Raw genomic sequence first — 19,142 nt, 5'->3', positions numbered from 1 at the left:
ATTTAAAGACAAAGAGTTTGGGCAGAGATGTCAGTCGAGGCAGAAGTGTAGAGGCAAAGAAGTTGTTGAAAGACAGGTGAGGTATGAGTGGCGGCAACTTGAAATTAGCGGAGATTGAGGCCTGGCGGATGACGAGAAGAGAGGATATACTGAAGGGCAAGTTCCCATCTCCGGAGTTCGGATAGGTTGTTGTTGGTGGGAAGTATCCAGATAACCCGGACGGTGTAACACTGTGCCAAGATGTGCTGGCCGTGCACCAAGGCATGTTTAGCCACAGGGTGATCCTCATTACCAACAAACACTGTCTGCCTGTGTCCATTCATGCGAATGGACAGTTTGTTGCTGGTCATTCCCACATAGAATGCGTCACAGTGTAGGCAGGTCAGTTGGTAAATCACGTGGGTGCTTTCACACGTGGCTCTGCCTTTGATCGTGTACACCTTCCGGGTTACAGGACTGGAGTAGGTGGTGGTGGGAGGGTGCATGGGACAGGTTTTGCATCGGGCCCCCTCTCCTTCGCTCTTTCCTGATGAGGCAACAGTTTGTTGCGAAAGCTTGAATTTTGTGTGTATGTTTGTGTTTGTTTGTGTGACTGTCGACCTGCCAGCACTTTCATTTGGTAAGTCACATAATCTTTGTTATATATATCCATAACGTAGGTTTTTTATGTCTATAAATCCCCTTCAACCTTCCTTTCTGCTTAATGTGAATCTTTCTGTTGTTGAATGTATGTGATGTATTCTATATTTGTGGCATTGTGATCGTGTAAGTGTAATGAGTGCTTCTAGGTCTGTGTTACTCCATTTCACTACTCCAAATGAGTAGGTCAATATTGGTATAGCAGAAGTATTTATAGCTTTTGTCTTGTTTCTTGCTGTCTTTTCTGTTTTCAGCATTTTTGTTAGTCTTTGTCTATATTTTTCTTTTAGTTCTTCTTTAATATTTGTATTATCTATTCCTATTGTTTGTCTGTATCCTAGACATTTATAGGCATCTGTTTTTTCCATCACTTCTATGCAGTCGCTGTGGTTATCCAATATGTAATCTTCTTGTTTAGTGTGTTTTCCCTTGACTACGCTATTTTTCTTACATTTGTCTGTTCCAAAAGCCATATTTATATCATTGCTGAATACTTCTGTTATCTTTAGTAATTGGTTGAGTTGTTGATTTGTTGCTGCCAGTAGTTTTAGATCATCCATGTATAACAAATCTGTTATTTTGTGTGGGTATGTTCCAGTAATATTATATCCATAATTTGTATTATTTAGCATGTTGGAAAGTGGGTTCAGAGCAAGGCAGAACCAGAAAGGACTTAATGAGTCTCCCTGGTATATTCCACACTTAATCTGTATTGGCTGTGATGTGATATTATTTGAATTTGTTTGGATATTAAGTGTGGTTTTCCAATTTTTCATTACTATGTTTAGGAACTGTATTAATTTAGGATCTACTTTGTAGATTTCCAATATCTGTAGTAACGATGAGTGGGGTACACTATCAAAAGCTTTTTGGTAATCAATGTATGCATAGTGCAGTGACCTTTGTTTAGTTTTAGCTTGATATGTCACCTCTGTATCTACTATCAGTTGCTCTTTACATCCTCGTGCTCCTTTGCAGCAGCCTTTTTGTTCTTCATGTATAATTTTGTTCTATGTTGTATGTGTCATTAATGTCTGTGTAATGACTGAAGTTAATATTTTGTATATTGTTGGTAGGCATGTTATGGGGCGATATTTTGCTGGGTTTGCTGTGTCTGCTTGATCTTTAGGTTTCAGATAGGTTATTCCATGTGTAAGTGTATCAGGGAATGTGTATGGGTCTGCAATGTAACTGTTAAATAATTTATACCTAAAAACAAAGATGATGTGACTTACCAAACGAAAGCGCTGGCAGGTCGATAGACACACAAACAAACACAAACATACACACAAAATTCAAGCTTTCGCAACCCACAGTTGCTTCATCAGGAAAGAGGGAAGGAGAGGGAAAGATGAAAGGATGTGGGTTTTAAGGGAGAGGGTAAGGAGTCATTCCAATCCCGGGAGCGGAAAGACTTATCTTAGGGGGAAAAAGGGACAGGTACACACACACACACACACACACACACACACACACACACATTTGTAAAGGCAAAGAGTTTGGGCAGAGATGTCAGTCGAGGCGGAAGTAAAGAGGCAAAGATGTTGTTGAAACACAGGTGAGGTATGAGCGGCGGCAACTTGAAATTAGCGGAGGTTGAGGCCTGGCGGATAACGAGAAGAGAGGATATACTGAAGGGCAAGTTCCTATCTCCGGAGTTCTGACAGGTTGGTGTTAGTGGGAAGTATCCAGATAACCCGGACAGTTTAACACTGTGCCAAGATGTGCTGACCATGCACCAAGGCATGTTTAGCCACAGGGTGATCCTCATTACCAACAAACACTGTCTGCTTGTGTCCATTCATGCGAATGGACAGTTTGTTGCTGGTCATTCCCACATAGAAAGCTTCACAGTGTGGGCAGGTCAGTTGGTAAATCACGTGGGTGCTTTCACACGTGGCTCTGCCTTTGATCGTGTACACCTTCCGGGTCCCAGGACTGGAGTAGGTGGTGGTGGGAGGGTGCATGGGACAGGTTTTACACCGGGGGGGGGGGGGGGGGGGGGGGGCGGGGGAGGGAGGGCAGTTAAAGGGGTAGGAGCCAGAGGGTAGGGAAGGTGGTTTGGGGATTTCATAGGGATGAACTAAGAGGTTACGAAGGTTAGGTGGACGGCGGAAAGACACTCTTGGTGGAGTGGGGAGGATTTCATGAAGGATGGATCTCATTTCAGGGCAGGATTTGAGGAAGTCGTATCCCTGCTGGAGAGCCACATTCAGAGTCTGATCCAGTCCCGGAAAGTATCCTGTCACAAGTGGGGCACTTTTGTGGTTCTTCTGTGGGAGGTTCTGGGTTTGAGAGGATGAGGAAGTGGCTCTGGTTATTTGCTTCTGTACCAAGTTGGGAGGGTAGTTGTGGGATGCGAAAGCTGTTTTCTGGTTGTTGGTGTAATGGTTCAGGGATTCCGGACTGGAACAGATTTGTTTGCCACGAAGACCTAGGCTGTAGGGAAGGGACCGTTTGATGTGGAATGGGTGGCAGCTGTCATAATGGAGGTACTGTTGCTTGTTGGTGGGTTTGATGTGGACGGACGTGTGAAGCTGGCCATTGGACAGATGGAGGGCAACGTCAAGGAAAATGGCATGGGATTTGGAGTAGGACCAGGTGAATCTGATGGAACCAAAGGAGTTGAGGTTGGAGAGGAAATTCTGGAGTTCTTCTTCACTGTGAGTCCAGATCATGAAGATGTCATCAATAAATCTGTACCAAACTTTGGGTTGGCATGCCTGGGTAACCAAGAAGGCTTCCTCTAAGCGACCCACGAATAGGTTGGCGTACGAGGGGGCCATCCTGGTAACCATGGCTGTTCCCTTTAATTGTTGGTATGTCTGGCCTTCAAAAGTGAAGAAGTTGTGGGTCAGGATGAAGCTGGCTAAGGTGATGAGGAAAGAGGTTTTAGGTAGGGTGGCAGGTGATCGGCGTGAAAGGAAATGCTCCATCGCAGCGACGCCCTGGATGTGCGGAATATTTGTGTACACGGAAGTGGCATCAATGGTTACAAGGATGGTTTCCGGGGGTAACACATTGGGTAAGGATTCCAGGTGTTCGAGAAAGTGGTTGGTGTCTTTGATGAAGGATGGGAGACTGCATGTAATGGGTTGAAGGTGTTGATCTACGTAGGCAGAGATACGTTCTGTGGGGGCTTGGTAACCAGCTACAATGGGGTGGCCAGGATGATTGGGTTTGTGAATTTTAGGAAGAAGGTAGAAGGTAGGGGTGCGGGGTGTCGGTGGGGTCAGGAGGTTGATGGAGTCAGGTGAAAGGTTTTGTAGGGGGCCTAAGGTTCTGGGGATACCTTGAAGCTCCACCTGGACATCAGGAATGGGATTACCTTGGCAAACTTTGTATGTGGTGTTGTCTGAAAGCTGACGCAGTCCCTCAGCCACATGCTCCCGACGATCAAGTACCACGGTCGTGGAACCCTTGTCCGCCGGAAGAATGACGATGGATCGATCAGCCTTCAGATCATGGATAGCCTGGGCTTCAGCAGTGGTGATGATGTGAGTAGGATTAAGGTTTTTTAAGAAGGATTGAGAGGCAAGGCTGGAAGTCAGAAATTCCTGGAAGGTTTGGAGAGGATGATTTTGAGGAAGAGGAGGTGGGTCCCGCTGTGACGGAGGACAGAACTGTTCCAGGCAGGGTCCAATTTGGATAGTGTCTTGGGGAGTTGGATCATTAGGAGTAGGATTAGGATCATTTTTCTTCGTGGCAAAGTGATATTTCCAGCAGAGAGTACGAGTGTAGGACAGTAAATCTTTGACGAGGGCTGTTTGGTTGAATCTGAGAGTGGGGCTGAAGGTGCGGCCTTTGGATAGGACAGAGGTTTCTGACTGGGAGAGAGGTTTGGAATAAAGGTTAATTACTGAATTAGGGTGTTGTGGTTCCAGATTGTGTTGATTGGAATTTTGAGGTTTTGGAGGGAGTGGAGCTGGAAGTGGGAGATTGAGTAGATGGGAGAGACTGGGTTTGTGTGCAGTGAGAGGAGGTTGAGGTTTGCTGGAAAGGTTGTGAAGGGTGAGTGAGTTGCCTTTCCGGAGGTGGGAAACCAGGAGATTGGATAGTTTTTTAAGGTGGAGGGTGGCGTGCTGTTCTAATTTGTGGTTGGCCTGTAGGAGGATGCTCTGAACAGCCGGTGTGGATGTGGGAGAGGAAAGATTGAGGACTTTTATTAAGGATAGGAGTTGATGGGTGTGTTCATTGGCTGAGTTGATGTGTAGGTGAAGGATTAGGTGGGTGAGGGCAATGGATTGTTCAGTTTGGAACTGGTATAGGGACTGATGGAAAGAAGGGTTGCAGCCAGAGATGGGAACTTTAAGTGTGAGGCCTTTGGGGGTAATGCCAAATGTCAGAAAAGCCTGAGAAAATAAAATATGGGAGTGTAATCTGGCTAGGGCGAAGGCATGTTTGCGGAGGGAATGTAAATAAAACTTAATGGGGTTGTGGGGGTGTTGTGAGGGTGACATGGTATTAGAAGGTGGAAAGTGTAACATGAGGCTGAAATGAAAATGAAAATAAAAATATATGGGGAGAGATAAAGGTGAACTAGAAAGCAACTGGAGATCTGGTGTGAAAAAAGGCGAAAAAGTGTTGGTTAAAGCTGGGCTATGTTGATCCTGTGGTGAACTTGGGTTGGTAGACAACGATGTGCATAAAGGTTAGGTGGTTGTGTTGCCGCCAAAACATGTAAAAGGGTGGAGAAATTCGGGAAAATTTCGAAAAAACTATGTGTAAATGTATAAAAGGAGTGGTTTTGTGGTGGCAAATTATCAAAATGAGGCTAACAATTGTCTGATGAAGAAATAATGACGTTAAAACCTGTGGGGAGCGGCTAAAAATGATCAGTGATGTGGGAAAAGCGGAAATGGAAATAAAGCGAAAGTTATTAGAACTAACCGAAATGGCTGTTTAATAGGTGAAAGGAACTGTTTGTGAACTAGAAACGGTGGATTTTATAGCAGCGGTAGTGTTGAAAGCGGGAAAAAAGTTTTTGGTTGTGGTTTGGAAGTGGATTACGTATTACGGGATAAAATTGTATAGTAGATTACGGTAAAACGGAGAAGGTGAATACAAAGTGAAACTGCTGGCAAAAACAGAAAGAGAAAATAGAGAGGGTGGGGAGTTGTTCCGGTCCCGGGAGCGGGGGGACTTACCTTTGAGGGGGAGGGGCGGGGGGGGTGGGGGTGGTATGCACTCGTACCCACACGCATGTCCGTCCGCCCGCACATATGCAGATATGTGCAGATGGGTGTGTGTGTGTGTGTGTGTGTGTGTGTGTGTGTGTGTGTGTGTGTGTGTGTGTGTCTCTCTACCTGTCCCTTTTTCCTCCTAAGATAAGTCTTTCCGCTCCCAGGATTGGAATGACTCCTTACGCTCTCCCTTAAAACCCACATCCTTTTATCTTTCCCTCTTTCCTGATGAAGCAACTGTGGGTTGCGAAAGCTTGAATTTTGTGTGTATGTTTGTGTGTCTATCGACCTGCCAGTGCTTTCTTTTGGTAAGTCACATCATCTTTGTTTTTAGATATATTTTTGCCACTGGAAGTTTCCCTCTATTATATGCATATCATTAATTTGAACCCAACAATTATGTTAAATAATTTAGTTAGATGTGAATGTGTTGAGGTGAACTTCTTTAGCCAGCAATTTGCTATTTTATCATTTCCAGGGGCTTTCCAATTGTGTGTAGAATTAATTGCTCGGGTGACTTCATGTTGCAAAATTATCACTTCAGGAATTTGTGGTATCATCTTGTATGAGTCTGTTTCTGCCTGTATCCACCGTGCGTGTCTTATGTTGTATCAGGTTTGACCACATGTTGCTCCACAAGTGTTCCATGTCTGTTATGTTCGGTGGATTGTCTATTTTAATGTGTGTGTTATCTATTGTCTGGTAAAATTTCTTTTGGTTTGTGTTGAATGTTTGGTTTTGCTTCCTTCTATTTTCACTTTTTTGTATCTTTTAAGTCGTTTGGCCAATGCTTGTAACTTCTGCTTCTTTTCATCTAATTGCTCTATCACTTCTTGTTGTGAGATTTTACCTAACCTTTTTCGTTTTTTGTCTGATATTTCATTTCTTATAAATTGTGTTAGCTGTCCGATTGTCTTTTCTCAGTTTTTCTATTCTGATCTGTAGCCTGTGTTGCCATGCTGGTTTTGTGGGTTTCTTCTGTGTGTTAGTTGGTTCTGATCTCTGCCTAGTGTGTATATTTAGTGGAGTGAGTGCTCCTACATAAACCAGTAGTTGTAACTCTTCCATAGTTGTATTTTCATTTATTTTGTTGTGTATTATTATTATATTATACTATTGGACAATTACTTGTAAGTATACAGCTCTGGTACAGCAATGATAAGAAACAGAAACCATTAACAGAGCAAACAAAAGGAAAAATTAAATTTCAATATTCAGTTTTTCCAACCAAACAATTGATTTGGTGCAAGCTTGATATAAATCTTCCAGCAATCCATTAGTAGTGCACAAAGGACAGTCAAATGGTTCAATTGGCTCTGAGCACTATGGGACTTAACATCTATGGTCATCAGTCCCTAGAACTTAGAACTACTTAAACCTAACTAACCTAAGGACATCACACAACATCCAGCCATCACGAGGCAGAGAAAATCCCTGACCCCGCCAGAAATCAAACCCGGGAACCCGGGCACAGGAAGCGAGAACACAATGGACAGTCCATTATGATACTTAGCACCATTTGTGCCACAGATTTGTGAGTCATCCCATTTTTGCATATGGACAGTAACTAGTTCTTACTGTACCAACAAATGATATGGTTGAGTTTGCAAAATGTATTCTGAGGAAGGCTCAAACAAGGAAATTTGATCTTTGTATTTTCAACTTACAAGCAGTTTTGCTCAGGTGAGGATGACCAATCCGATTCTCTTGAAGCTTCCAGACTGAAAGCCTTGGAGAACATAGCAGGATTATATTGTTCACAGAGAGAAATTAGTTGTTCAGTAGTCTAACCCATAACCAGGCACAAAAGATCACTGACTTATTAAGTAAAGTAGAATGGATAATGCTTAGATACTAGTTTGTTGAGCCACTGGATAGATTTCATTAACGACAGTAACTCAGAATACTGTCAAATGTATTACAATACCCGTTCACACAAAAAGCTAAGTTGGGGCATGTTTGAGTATGAACTGGTTTTACACCATACAGCATTTATTACTTCATACACAATGGAAAGACAAATGAAAAGCCACAAAAACAAACAGGTCAGGTGTCTAAAAAATAATCTTACAGGCTAGTATTTTACAAGTGAGCTCTCTATCCTCAGATGTTTACAGTTTTCCATTAACATTCACAGAAATCTTTTACTGCAATGTGACTCACCCATTATGAATTCCTGAACGAGGATCTTTAGACGTCTTAACACCAATCATAATAAGAGCCATGAGTGCAAAGAAGCATGTAAGTGCAAAACATATCCTGTAGACAGCCAAATAACCTACTGCATTTTGACAATTTACATCAGGCATTATCCCACTATTCCCACAGAATGGAACCTGAGAACAGAAAAATTTCAGATTTGCATCAGAGGCCTTAAATGTACTAAATAGAATTTAATGCAATACAAATTCATGTGTGACACACTATCACTCATTTCTGCTACAGGCAAATCAATGTTTAAACCCGCAAATCTGAATAAATGTACTTTCTGACTACCTCATGAGCAGCACCATAAAATTAGATTGTGTTTTCAATTTAAGTGTTTCTCAGGAGGAACAAGTTGGGAGAGGAGTCCACCCATTAATTATGTGAGGTGCTTGGGAGGAGGGAGTGGGGATGTGGTGGGGATCGGGTGGGGTGTCAAGCTGAATCTCGCCCAATCTTACATGGGGGACAGGGGGTTGGTCAGTTGGTTTAAAAGAGGGTGGGGGGGAGGGAGAGACCAAACTGCTAGGTCATTGGTCCCTCATACCAATTAAAATAATTCCACAAGGGTGGGGGTAAAATAATCGAGACATACAAAACCCAGCTGGAGAAAGCAGAAAACCACAAGAATGACAGAACGGCAACAAACACTAAAATGGACAAACTCGGACAAGAAAATCACAGAGACACAAGAAACATGAAGAGATCAATACAAGAGAGCAGATTACCATGGCTGGCTGTCCATGAGAAAATAAAGGAGAAGCCAGCCATTCTGCAACACATTAAAACCTCCACCCTAAAAGCACTAGGGTGGAGGACACAGAGGGACAAAGGACATGCGCTAAAACTTAAATCAAATGATAGAACCCACCCTCACAAATAAAACTTAAAACTAAAGCTGCTGTTGAGGCATTGTCGCCCAACACCGAAGGTAGGGAGGTGGGGGAAGTTAAAAAAAGTCCGCTGCAGAGCAGCGGAAAGTGGGCAGTCCAGAAGGAGGTGGACGACCACCATTTGGGAGCCACAGCGACACTGAGGTGGGTCGGCACAACGGAGGAGGTAATCATGCGTTAGCCAAATATGGCCAACGAAGAGCTGGCAGAGGGCGACAGACTCCCTGCGAGAGGACCACAGTTTGTTGTGCGTACTGTCCTGCCATTCCGTCTCCCAAAGCCGAAAAACCCTGCCATGTAAGACAAAATGCAAGTAAGTTTCAGAGATGCCCATCACCAGAAGCAGTTTCCACGGAGCCTATTTGGCCAGCCTGTCAGCAAGTTCGTTGCCTGGGATTCCGACGTGTCCTGGTGTCCATACAAACATCGCTGAAAGATGGGACCATGCCAGGGTATAGATGGATTCCTGGATGGTGACTACCAAAGGATGACAAGGGTAGCACTTGTCAATAGCTTGTAGGCTGCTCGAGTCAGTACACAGGAGACATCACTCCCCAGGGGACGAGCACTAGATACGGCTGCCAGCTCTGCAGTGAAAACACTGCAGCCATCTGGCAAGGAGTGCTGTTCAATATGTCCTCCACGGGCATACGCAAAGCCTACGTGACCATCACCCATCGAGCTGTCGGTGTAAACAACTTCATGGCTCCGGCACTTGTTGAGAATCGAGAGGAAGTGACAGTGGAGAGCCGCAGGGTTAATGCAGTCCTTAGGGCCATGATATAGGTCCAGAAGAATCTGCGGCCTAGGTGTACACCATGGAGGTGTACGTGAATGGACCTCGAGGAGAGGTGATAAGGGGAAGGACTCCAGTTCAGAGAGAAGGGACAGACACGAATCACAATCTTAAGCCCTGACCTGTGCCGCCGATGCGGGAGATGAACCGCCGTAGTTGAGAAAAGGAGACGCTAATTCGGATGCGCAGGAGTACTACGAATGTGTGCAACTTAAGTGGCAAGCAGTTGTGCATGCCTAACCTTTAATGGAGTGACTCCAGCCTCCACCAGGACACCTGTCACCGGACTCATTCTAAAAGCTCCCATCGATAGGCAAAGGCCGTGGTGCACTGGACTGTGTAAATGCAATGCTGAGGGCGCCGCCGAACTGTAAACCAGACTCTCATAGTCAAGACAGGATTGAACAATGGCTCTGTCTGTAGAGCTGCAGCAGCGTAGAGCAATCTGCACCCCCAGTTGGTGTTGCTCAGGCAGCGGAGGGCATTGAGATACCACAAGCACTTCCGCTTAACCTGAAGAAGGTGAGATAGCCAAGTCAATCAGAGATTGAAAACCAGTCCTAAGAATCAATGTCTCCAATACAGTGAGTTCTGGTTCTGGATGAACGGTTGACGCCAACAGAAATGCATGACACACGACTTTGTGGCTGAAAACTGGTAAGCCTTGGGTTACAGCCCATGACTGCGCCTTGTGAATGGCTACCTGTAGGCGCCGCTGAGCAGCACCAGTACTGGTGAAGTAGTAAGAAATGCAGAAGGTATCCCATACAGAGAAGGTGAGAGCGTCAGCCCTACAGCCACTGCTAGACCGATAATAGCCACTAAAAAAGATTCGCCCAATACGGAGCCCTGCAGAATGCCGTTCTCCTGAATACAGGGGGAACTATGGGAGACACTGACTTGGACATGGAATGTAAAGAGCAGCAGGAGGTTTTGGAAAAAAAAATTGGAAGCAGGCCCAGATACCCCACTCATTCAATGTGGCAAGGATATGATGTCACCACGTCATGTCGTATGCTTTACGTAAGTCAAAAAAGACAGCAACCAGATGTTGGCATCTGGAAAAGGCTGTTGGGATGGCAGACTCGAGGGACCCAACATTATCAGCAGTAGAGCGACCCTGGCAGATGCCGCCCTGACATGGAGCCAGTAGGCCACGGGACTCCATGACCCAACCAAACTGCCGACACACCATACATTCCAGCACCTTACAATAAAAGTTGGTGAAGCTGATGGGCTGGTAGCTATCCACATCAAGTGGGTTTTGACTGATTGAGCACCAGAATGATGGTGCTCTCCCACCACTGCGATGGAAAGACGCCATCACACCAGATCTGGTTGAAGATTACGAGAAGATGTCACTTGTAGTCAGACAAGAGATGTTTAATCATCTGACTGTGGATCCGAACCGGCTGAGGAGCTGTGTCGGGGAAACGTGCAAATGTGCTGAGGAGCTTCCACTCTGTAAACGGAACATTATAGGGTTCACTGTGGCATGTAGTGAATGAGAGGAATTTCCTTTCCATCCACCGTTTGAGAGTGCAAAAGGATGGGGGGGGGGCGCTAGTTCTCCAACACAGAGGCCCGCACATAGTGCTCAGCTAAGTGCTCGGCAATCACGATTGCGTCGGCAGATAACACACCATTGATGTTAATGCCATGTTGCTTATGTTGCTGTAGAATGCGCTGATGCTCTAATTTCTTCGGTGACTTCCAGTGACCACCGAGGGACTGTCTTTCACTGGGGACACCACAAAGAATGAGGGATCGTGTTTTCCACTGCAGAAACAATCATTGTAGTGACCCGCTCAATGACAACATTGATGGCACCACGTGGGGGAGATTCAGCAGTGACAGCATAGATGAAGGCTTCCCAGTCTGCCTTAAAGCCCATCTGGGTAGGCATCTGTGGGCATGATGCCAGGGGAGTGACAGGAAGATGGGGAACTGATCACTACCATACAGGTCATCATGTGCTCTCCAGTGGATAGATGGGAGAAGGCCAGGACTGCAAACCGAGATATCAATGGCTGAATATGTGCCATGTGCCACATTGAAATGTGTGGCGGCACCTGTACTTAAGAAGAGGTCGAGTTGTGACAGTAAATTTTCGACCTCTCTCCCTCAGTCAGTAAGCATTGCACCACCACACAAGGGGTTATGAGCGTTAATATCTCCCAAAGTAGGACAGGTTTAAGGAGTTGATCAATCAGTGCAGCCAATACGTTCAGGAGTACTGCACCATCTGGAGGAAGACATACATTGCAGACAGTTATTTCCTGCATTGTCCTTATCCTGACAGCCAGAGCTTCAAGAGGGGTTTGAGGGGGCACAGGTTCACTACATACTGAGTTCAGGACAGACGCAAACTCTACTCGGCACTTGATTATAGTCACTGCTGTTCCTGTAGTACCCCTTACAGCCGCGGAGGGCACTGGTCCGCATTGGTGGGAACCAAGTTTCCTGGAAGGAAATGCAGAAAGCTGGTGTAAAGTTTAACAGTTGCCGCAGCTCAGCCAGGTGGTGGAAAAAACCACCAAAATTCCACTGGAGGATTACATGATCATGAGACTGGGAAGGCACGAAACATTCAATGAGGTAGTCTACGCCTGAGGGTCACCTGCTGCCACCAGTTGAGTACCTGTGTGATCGACATCCTTTGTGCCTGAGGGCCCAGCGAGATTTAGGTCCTCAGAGGACGCCAGAATCTCCACCTCATCCTCAGACACAAGAGCTTGTAGGTAGTGGTGGTGGTGTGGATGCCACCGCAGTGCCTTAGTTCTTCTTCTTCTTCTTCTTTTTAGGTTTTTCTCGCTGCTCCTTAGGTTTGTCCAGCTGGGAGGGCTTCATTGATTCAGTCTCAGGGACTGAGGAGGACCATGAAGCCCTACGCCCAGCTACGTGTGGTTGCTTCAACCACTGGTGGGTATCAGCTTTGCCACTGGTAGGGACCTTGGAAGTGAGTGACTCAATGGGTCCCTTCCTAGTGAGAGGAGCTGAAGAAGACTTACATTTCTTCGACTAAGAAGTGGGGACTGACATTGCCAATGTTGGGGGGGGAGGGGGGGGGGGGGTTGCTCCTTAAGTAGGTTGTGCAGGAGCAACAGGGAGGAAAGTGCCCCCCACCATCAAGAGGGCAGGTGTGGAGCATGACAGCTCAGAGCCAACTGCTCGTGGCGGAATGGAAGATTGTAGAACCATTGTCTTCGTGGCAGCGTAGGTTGATGTCATATGCAGAGGATGTATCCTCTCCTACTTTCTCTTAGCCTCAGTGTAGGTCAGTCAGTCCATGGTCTTTTATTCCATTATTTTTCTTTCTTTCTGGAGAATCCTGTAGTCTGGCGAGCACGGCAAATGGTGCTCTCCGCAGCTGACACCTATGGGAGGCACGGCACAGCGAGTACTGGGATGTGAAGGATGTTCACAGTCCCAACAGGTGACACTGGAAGTACAGTGGGAAGACATATAGCCGAACTTCCAGCACTCAAACCACCGCATTGGGGGAGGGATATATGGCTTTATGTCACAGCGGCAGACCATCACCTTGCCTTTCTCGGGTAATGTGTCACCCTCGAAGGCCAAGATGAAGGCACCGGTGGCAACCTGATTATCCCTTTAACCCCAATGGACTTACCAGACGAAACGGACACCTCACCGCTCTAAATTGGTGCACAGCTCACTGTCAGACTGCAAAAGAAGGTCCCTGTGAAATATGATACACTGGACCATATTTAAGCTCTTATGGGGCATGATGGAAACAGAAACAACCCCTAGCTTGTCACAGGTGAGTAGCGCCCGTGACTGGGCAAAGGATGCTGTTTTGATCAAGACCGACCCTGACTGCATTTTGGACAAACCCTCCACCTCCCCAAACTTGTCCTCTAAATTCTCGACAAAAAACAGAGGTTTCATTGACAAGAAAGGTACCCCATCAACTCTCGTACATACAAGGTACCGGGGTGAGTAGACTTCACTGCCATCCTTAGCCTGGCATTCCTCCAATGGTTTGGCCAGAGGGGGGGGGGGGGGGTTGATGATGATTTGGGGTTTTATTTCTTAGCACTGAAGTTAGACCTTGACCACTTAGAGACTGCTGATGTTTGACCACCAGCAAGAGATGACGCACTACGCTTCACAGTGTGTCATCCGCCCTGATGCCACCCACTCTGATCAGGGCCCCACCCTACAGGTGCCATCCAGCCGCAGAAAAGACCACCTGGCAAGATGGGCATTGCCAAGAGGCCCAATGCCCCAGGATGACAGGCATCTACTCCTTGGCAGACGTTGGGAGTTAAAGGTGCAGGCATCAGCCGAATGATCCCTGTGTGGCCTGGGGGCTACAACCAACAGGGTACATGAGCAAGGTACATGAGGCCCCCCCCGTAATGGACTGGCTACTGTGCTGGATATCACGTGCAAACGAGCCAAGAAGTCCATTATCGTCGAGATCGCAGAAAGCGATACTGCATGGAGGATGGAAGAAAACACACCCAGGAGGGTGACCTCACCCAACAGCTGGAGAATGAGCACAAGTGCAGATCCACATTGACTAAGGGTGCAAGAGGTCTCAGCACATGATTGACACTATGCAACATGTAAGGAGCCCTTCCTCAATTGGTACGCTCTTTGGGAAAATTTTGAAAAATGGATGTCACATCCTACAGAGGACCATCACAAAGGCCAAAACATGTGAGACTTCTTTTAGTCACCTCTTACGATAGGCAGGAATACCTCAGGCCTATTCTAAACCCAGACACGCAGAGGGTATCAGTTTGCATTCTATATCGTTATTTCATCTGAAGAGGCAATTATCTCTTGTTAACCACCCCCTCAAACTCACAAACAATAAAATATCACCAGTCAGAATCTTACAAGCTCTATGTAAAGCATTCAGCTCTGTAGATAACAAAATTTTACTAAGGAAAGCTGAACGCTATAGCTTAAATAGTAATGTAAGGATGTGCTTCAAGACATGATTATATGACAGAACACAGAAGGCAGTGTACAAAAATTTTGCAGTGGTACCTGCCTGCTCTGCCTGGAGTACAGTGGAATGTGAGGTACTGCATGGCTCCATGCTTGGCCCCTTACTATTCATCATTTTTATCTATGACCTGCATAACATCTTATAAAGAACAAAACTGCACGCTAGAGAAACTACAACTACTGTATTCAATGAAGCTCTAGACTGGCTTGGTTTAAATGGTTTGCCCCAGAATGTTAACAACACTAAGGTAATTCAGTTTCACGCAGCACATCGCACGAAGATGCTGAAATAAAATGTGATGACAAAGAAATATTGAGAACTGAGTCTTCGAAATTCCAGGGATTACATATTGATAACAAACTTAACTGATGAGTTCATATCCTCAACTTATGTACAAGGCAAAATTCCGTGGCATTTGGTTTTCACTCAATTTCATACCTGTTCGTTACTTTGAAAGAAACAAAGCTGCATGACCCTGGATATTTCTAGTCACTTGATAGATTTTGGATAATATTCAGAGGAAACCTGTCACAAGCAAATAAAGTCTGTACAGCATAGAAGAGCATATCAGAATTATGATTAGAGTCCACCCTAATATGCTCTTGAACAGCTGAGGAACCTCACCATGGCAGGTCAGTACATTTTTCCATCATGTTTTGTGAACAAGAACAGTACACTTTACAAAATGAACAGTGCATATCATGATTATTGTACAGCAAGTACCCATGATCTTCATAAAGATATAAAAATCACAGCTTTGTACAGAAAGGAGCATGTTGGTGAAGCATAAAGGTACACAATGAACTAGGTTCATATCAAATTGGTCACTGAAGATCTCACTAAATTCAGAAAACACTTAAAACTATCTTTTGGACAGCCCTTTCTATTCTTTACACGAATTTTATGAATATGTGCAACACTTTGTGAACTGTATTTAATTTCAAGCATTTGGCAACTGGTAACTTGATTATTGACAATGTTTAACATATAAATATGAGTACAAGCCTTATAATTTGTGTGGCTATTACTACTACAATTATCTGCTCACTCAGGACCTCACTTTTCATGTACCCGATTACATATGATTTAGACTGTAACCATCTGAATGATGATATTACTGTAATAATCTGAAATATTCTACTTCCTACAGCCACACACTCTGAGAATCCACGGAACTTTAAAATAAATAAATAAATCTCTTGTCTTTGTCCCACATCAAACTTTAAAGCCACTGCCTAGAATGGCAAATGGCAGTGCCAGAGGAAGCATCACATTGGGTCACTGCTTCTGCCTCCGACTGTTGCTACATAAATTCATGGGGACACACAACCGTCACAGTTTGTCAAGCTAATGCTTGTAATATTTGTGTTATGCCATCTATAGTGAAGAGTATAGTGGCTAAATAGCTTCAAATTACCTGAACTAACTGAAAATCACCACTAAATGTTCTACAAGCACCCCAAAGCAGACACAGTTACACATGGATGGAATGTCAGATGGTGCACTGCCCCACACCAATATACATCACTCCACCACCTGCCTTATTGTGTGTGTAAACCATTTTAGCACCACCTTAGGGAGACACTACAACTTATTACCAGAAACTGTACAAGCACTGCACACAAGTCACTGTCATGGCCTTTTTTCAAGACTTCTGGACATAAAGAGACTAGTGTAGTAAACCAGTAAATCTATACTGTTACAGGCCAATAAGACCAGAACACATCACAGAGAAAAAAAAAGAATGGTTACGTACAATTCAGTATTGATCTACTCACCTTTTCAAGTTCTTTCTGTAGACCTGGAGAGAGCGTTATGCATGCAGCTATGGTACCCAACAACAACATAATGGCATACATGATGCGTGTTGATGTTGAGTTACGACATGAGGGACAAGCTGCACAGCATAAGGAACAGGCTGCACTTGTACAACAGCAAGCCAACTGTAACAGACATTACACTTAGTAGTATTAGGCCCACTCAGAAAACAAAAATATGTTTTGAACTCAGCAGTACTATAATGGCAGTGAACTGTGACAATGATTCTGTGGCATGTGACAACAGTGGGGACTAGTGCAACAAGTGCCCAAAGAGACACTGGCAAAATCTATCTTGCTCCTATATAATTTTTACAGAGTAACAAACTGAGCAGGGTGGCGCAGTGGTTAGCACACTGGACTCCCATTCAGGACGGCGATGGTTCAAACCCGAGTCCATCCATCCCGATTTGGGCTTTCCGTGATTTCCCTCAATTGTTTCAGACAAAAGCCGGGATGATTCCCTTGAAAGGGGACGGCTGGCTTCCTTCTTCATCCTTCCCTAATCCGATGGCACCGATGACCTCCCTCCCGCAAATCAACCAAGCAACCAGACTAACAAGAGATCAAGGTTGGATGGTAAATGACAGTTCGATTATGAGTTTGCAGAGCTAAGGAACAACCTGTTACGAGGTTAAGTACATTTCGTGATATGGAGGGTTATTGGCGAATAATGCATTTCGATACTTTGTTTATAATTGCTATTCTGATGGCGGCAAATGTCTTGGTTGTATTGATGATTCAATATAGCCTACAATGTCATTTCGTCTTCATGAAATATCATAAGAAAAACTGCTTACACCACACGCCTAAACCACGTCAAGAAAACTATGGTATTTAAATAGAAACTCACAATGCTCTTTAATTTTTTTAAAAAAAATAATAGAATATGTTATATTTGCGTATGTTCACGGCGTGATAACAGCCCCTTCTTAAACATACAGAATAAACTAAGTGATGCAAGAGATTTCTGATGTTATTTACCTCGTTTGCCTGTCGTCGATTTTCAAATGCATAGGACTATGAAAAGGATTCATTAATCAGTTACAAACATATTCTAAACATGCGCTCATAGGTGTATGCTGAAGCTTCATGAAATTAGTAGGACAATTTCTCTTTCAAAAAGAATCTCATCAATATTTGTTGATAACAATGATGTAGGCTCTTGCACCTTATATCAATAACAAAGACGTGACAACTTATTTTCACAAAGCATTATGTAACTGACAGCTATTACCTGGCCTACTGACAGGAGACCAAAAACTGCTCCCATGATGAAGGACTTTAATTCTTATGATTTTTAGTAATTATCTTTTTCTTGTAGTTGGTCTAGTAGACGTAAAGAAACGAGATGTTTCAACACTGATGGTATTTTCATGCACTTCCTTACGAGTGTGACAGAAAATTTCCCCACTACGCATCCCACATTATGACTTAACTACACTGTCAAAAAGATACCCCACCAACACATTTTAGTCAATGAGTATATTGAATACCATCCAAAGACATTACGTGCTTATAGGGAGAGACTAGCTACAGGCCCGTCCACACGCAACGATCTGTCTGCGCAAATGTCTGCGCACATCACATCTGCGCAGACAGATCGTTGCGTGAGGACAGAAGATTTGCACCAACCTGAGGTGTGTGCAAACCTGGAAGTTGGAGGTTTGAGCGAAACCTCTCAAATCTGTGGGTTCAAACCACATCTGCGCAGACAAGTTGGAGCGTGTGGACAGGAGATCGCCGCAAATCTGGCGCGAAACAGCTGTTTGCTCAGTCTAGTGTTTGTATTTGTGCGCACAGGGCTTTAAAATGGCTGATACTCGTCAGTGTTCTCGAGAGTTTGTAAGTGAATTCATTGAAATATACAGAAACCACCCATGTTTGTGGAAGATTAAAAGTAAAGAATGTAGTGACCGAGGCAAAAAGACAGCAGCATACAATGCCATACTTGACAGTTGACGCCTCGCAAACAGAGGAACTGTAATAAAAAAAATTCGTTGCGAACTGTTTACCGAAAAGAGTTATCCAAAGTTCAGAAATCTAGAAGATCTGGTGTAGGAGTAAATCAAGTATACCAGCCAACGTTATGGTATTTTGATCTGCTTGGCTTTCTTAGTGATCAAGAAACGCCTAGACCAAGCAGGAGTACAATTGAAGATGAAATTGGAGTGTCAATGTGCGAGGAAACGGAACACGAGGTAATGTAAAACAATATATTTCACATACGTTTATCAAAAGTTTATTCAAAAGAATATATTTGTGTGAAAACATAATAAAAAATTAACTACTGTTATAAAAAGAACTCTTCCTTCAAGACAGCGTAAATAGCTTCACATGTGTTGGGTATTATTTCACTCAACGCTTGTTTCGATATTGCAGTTGAAAATTCCAAATCCTTGTAGCTCCTTCCTGTTGCTAGGAATCTTAATGTTACCGCCAGCCGTTCATGAGGAGAAATTGCACTTCTCATACAAGTATTTTTCTCATATGAGGGGTTACAAGCTTTAAGAGATAATTATAAGTTTCGACATCCATCCGCAAATAATTTCGCCAGTCGTTAGGTTCGCTCTGCAACTCTCGCAAATTTACGTGAGAAAACTACTTTCGCTTTAGCAGCCA

At 44.4% G+C, this 19,142-nt stretch overlaps 1 protein-coding gene across 2 annotated transcripts in view; it reads right to left on the bottom strand.

Moving 5' to 3' along the window:
* The window catches only part of LOC126457872 (serine incorporator 1), a 112,725-nt gene extending 94,733 nt beyond the window's left edge, over positions 1–17,992 (bottom strand). The window contains exons 1-3 of one of the 2 annotated variants that reach the window (XM_050094533.1): positions 17,758–17,992; positions 16,482–16,646; positions 7,986–8,158 (exon numbers count right to left, since the gene is read on the bottom strand). In XM_050094533.1, coding sequence (XP_049950490.1) covers positions 7,986–8,158; positions 16,482–16,646; positions 17,758–17,793 — 374 coding nt within the window. In that variant the 5' untranslated portion in view covers positions 17,794–17,992. The remainder of the gene's footprint in view (positions 1–7,985; positions 8,159–16,481; positions 16,647–17,757) is intronic. The other variant, XM_050094535.1, reaches the window with a different exon arrangement.
* Positions 17,993–19,142: the final 1,150 nt, after the last annotated feature.

Source organism: Schistocerca serialis, chromosome 2, assembly GCF_023864345.2.
Source record: "Schistocerca serialis cubense isolate TAMUIC-IGC-003099 chromosome 2, iqSchSeri2.2, whole genome shotgun sequence".
In the NCBI taxonomy this organism is placed as follows: Eukaryota; Metazoa; Arthropoda; class Insecta; order Orthoptera; family Acrididae; genus Schistocerca; species Schistocerca serialis.
The sequence above is the reverse complement of the archived record's forward strand: the minus strand, read 5'-3'. Positions and strand labels throughout refer to the sequence as shown.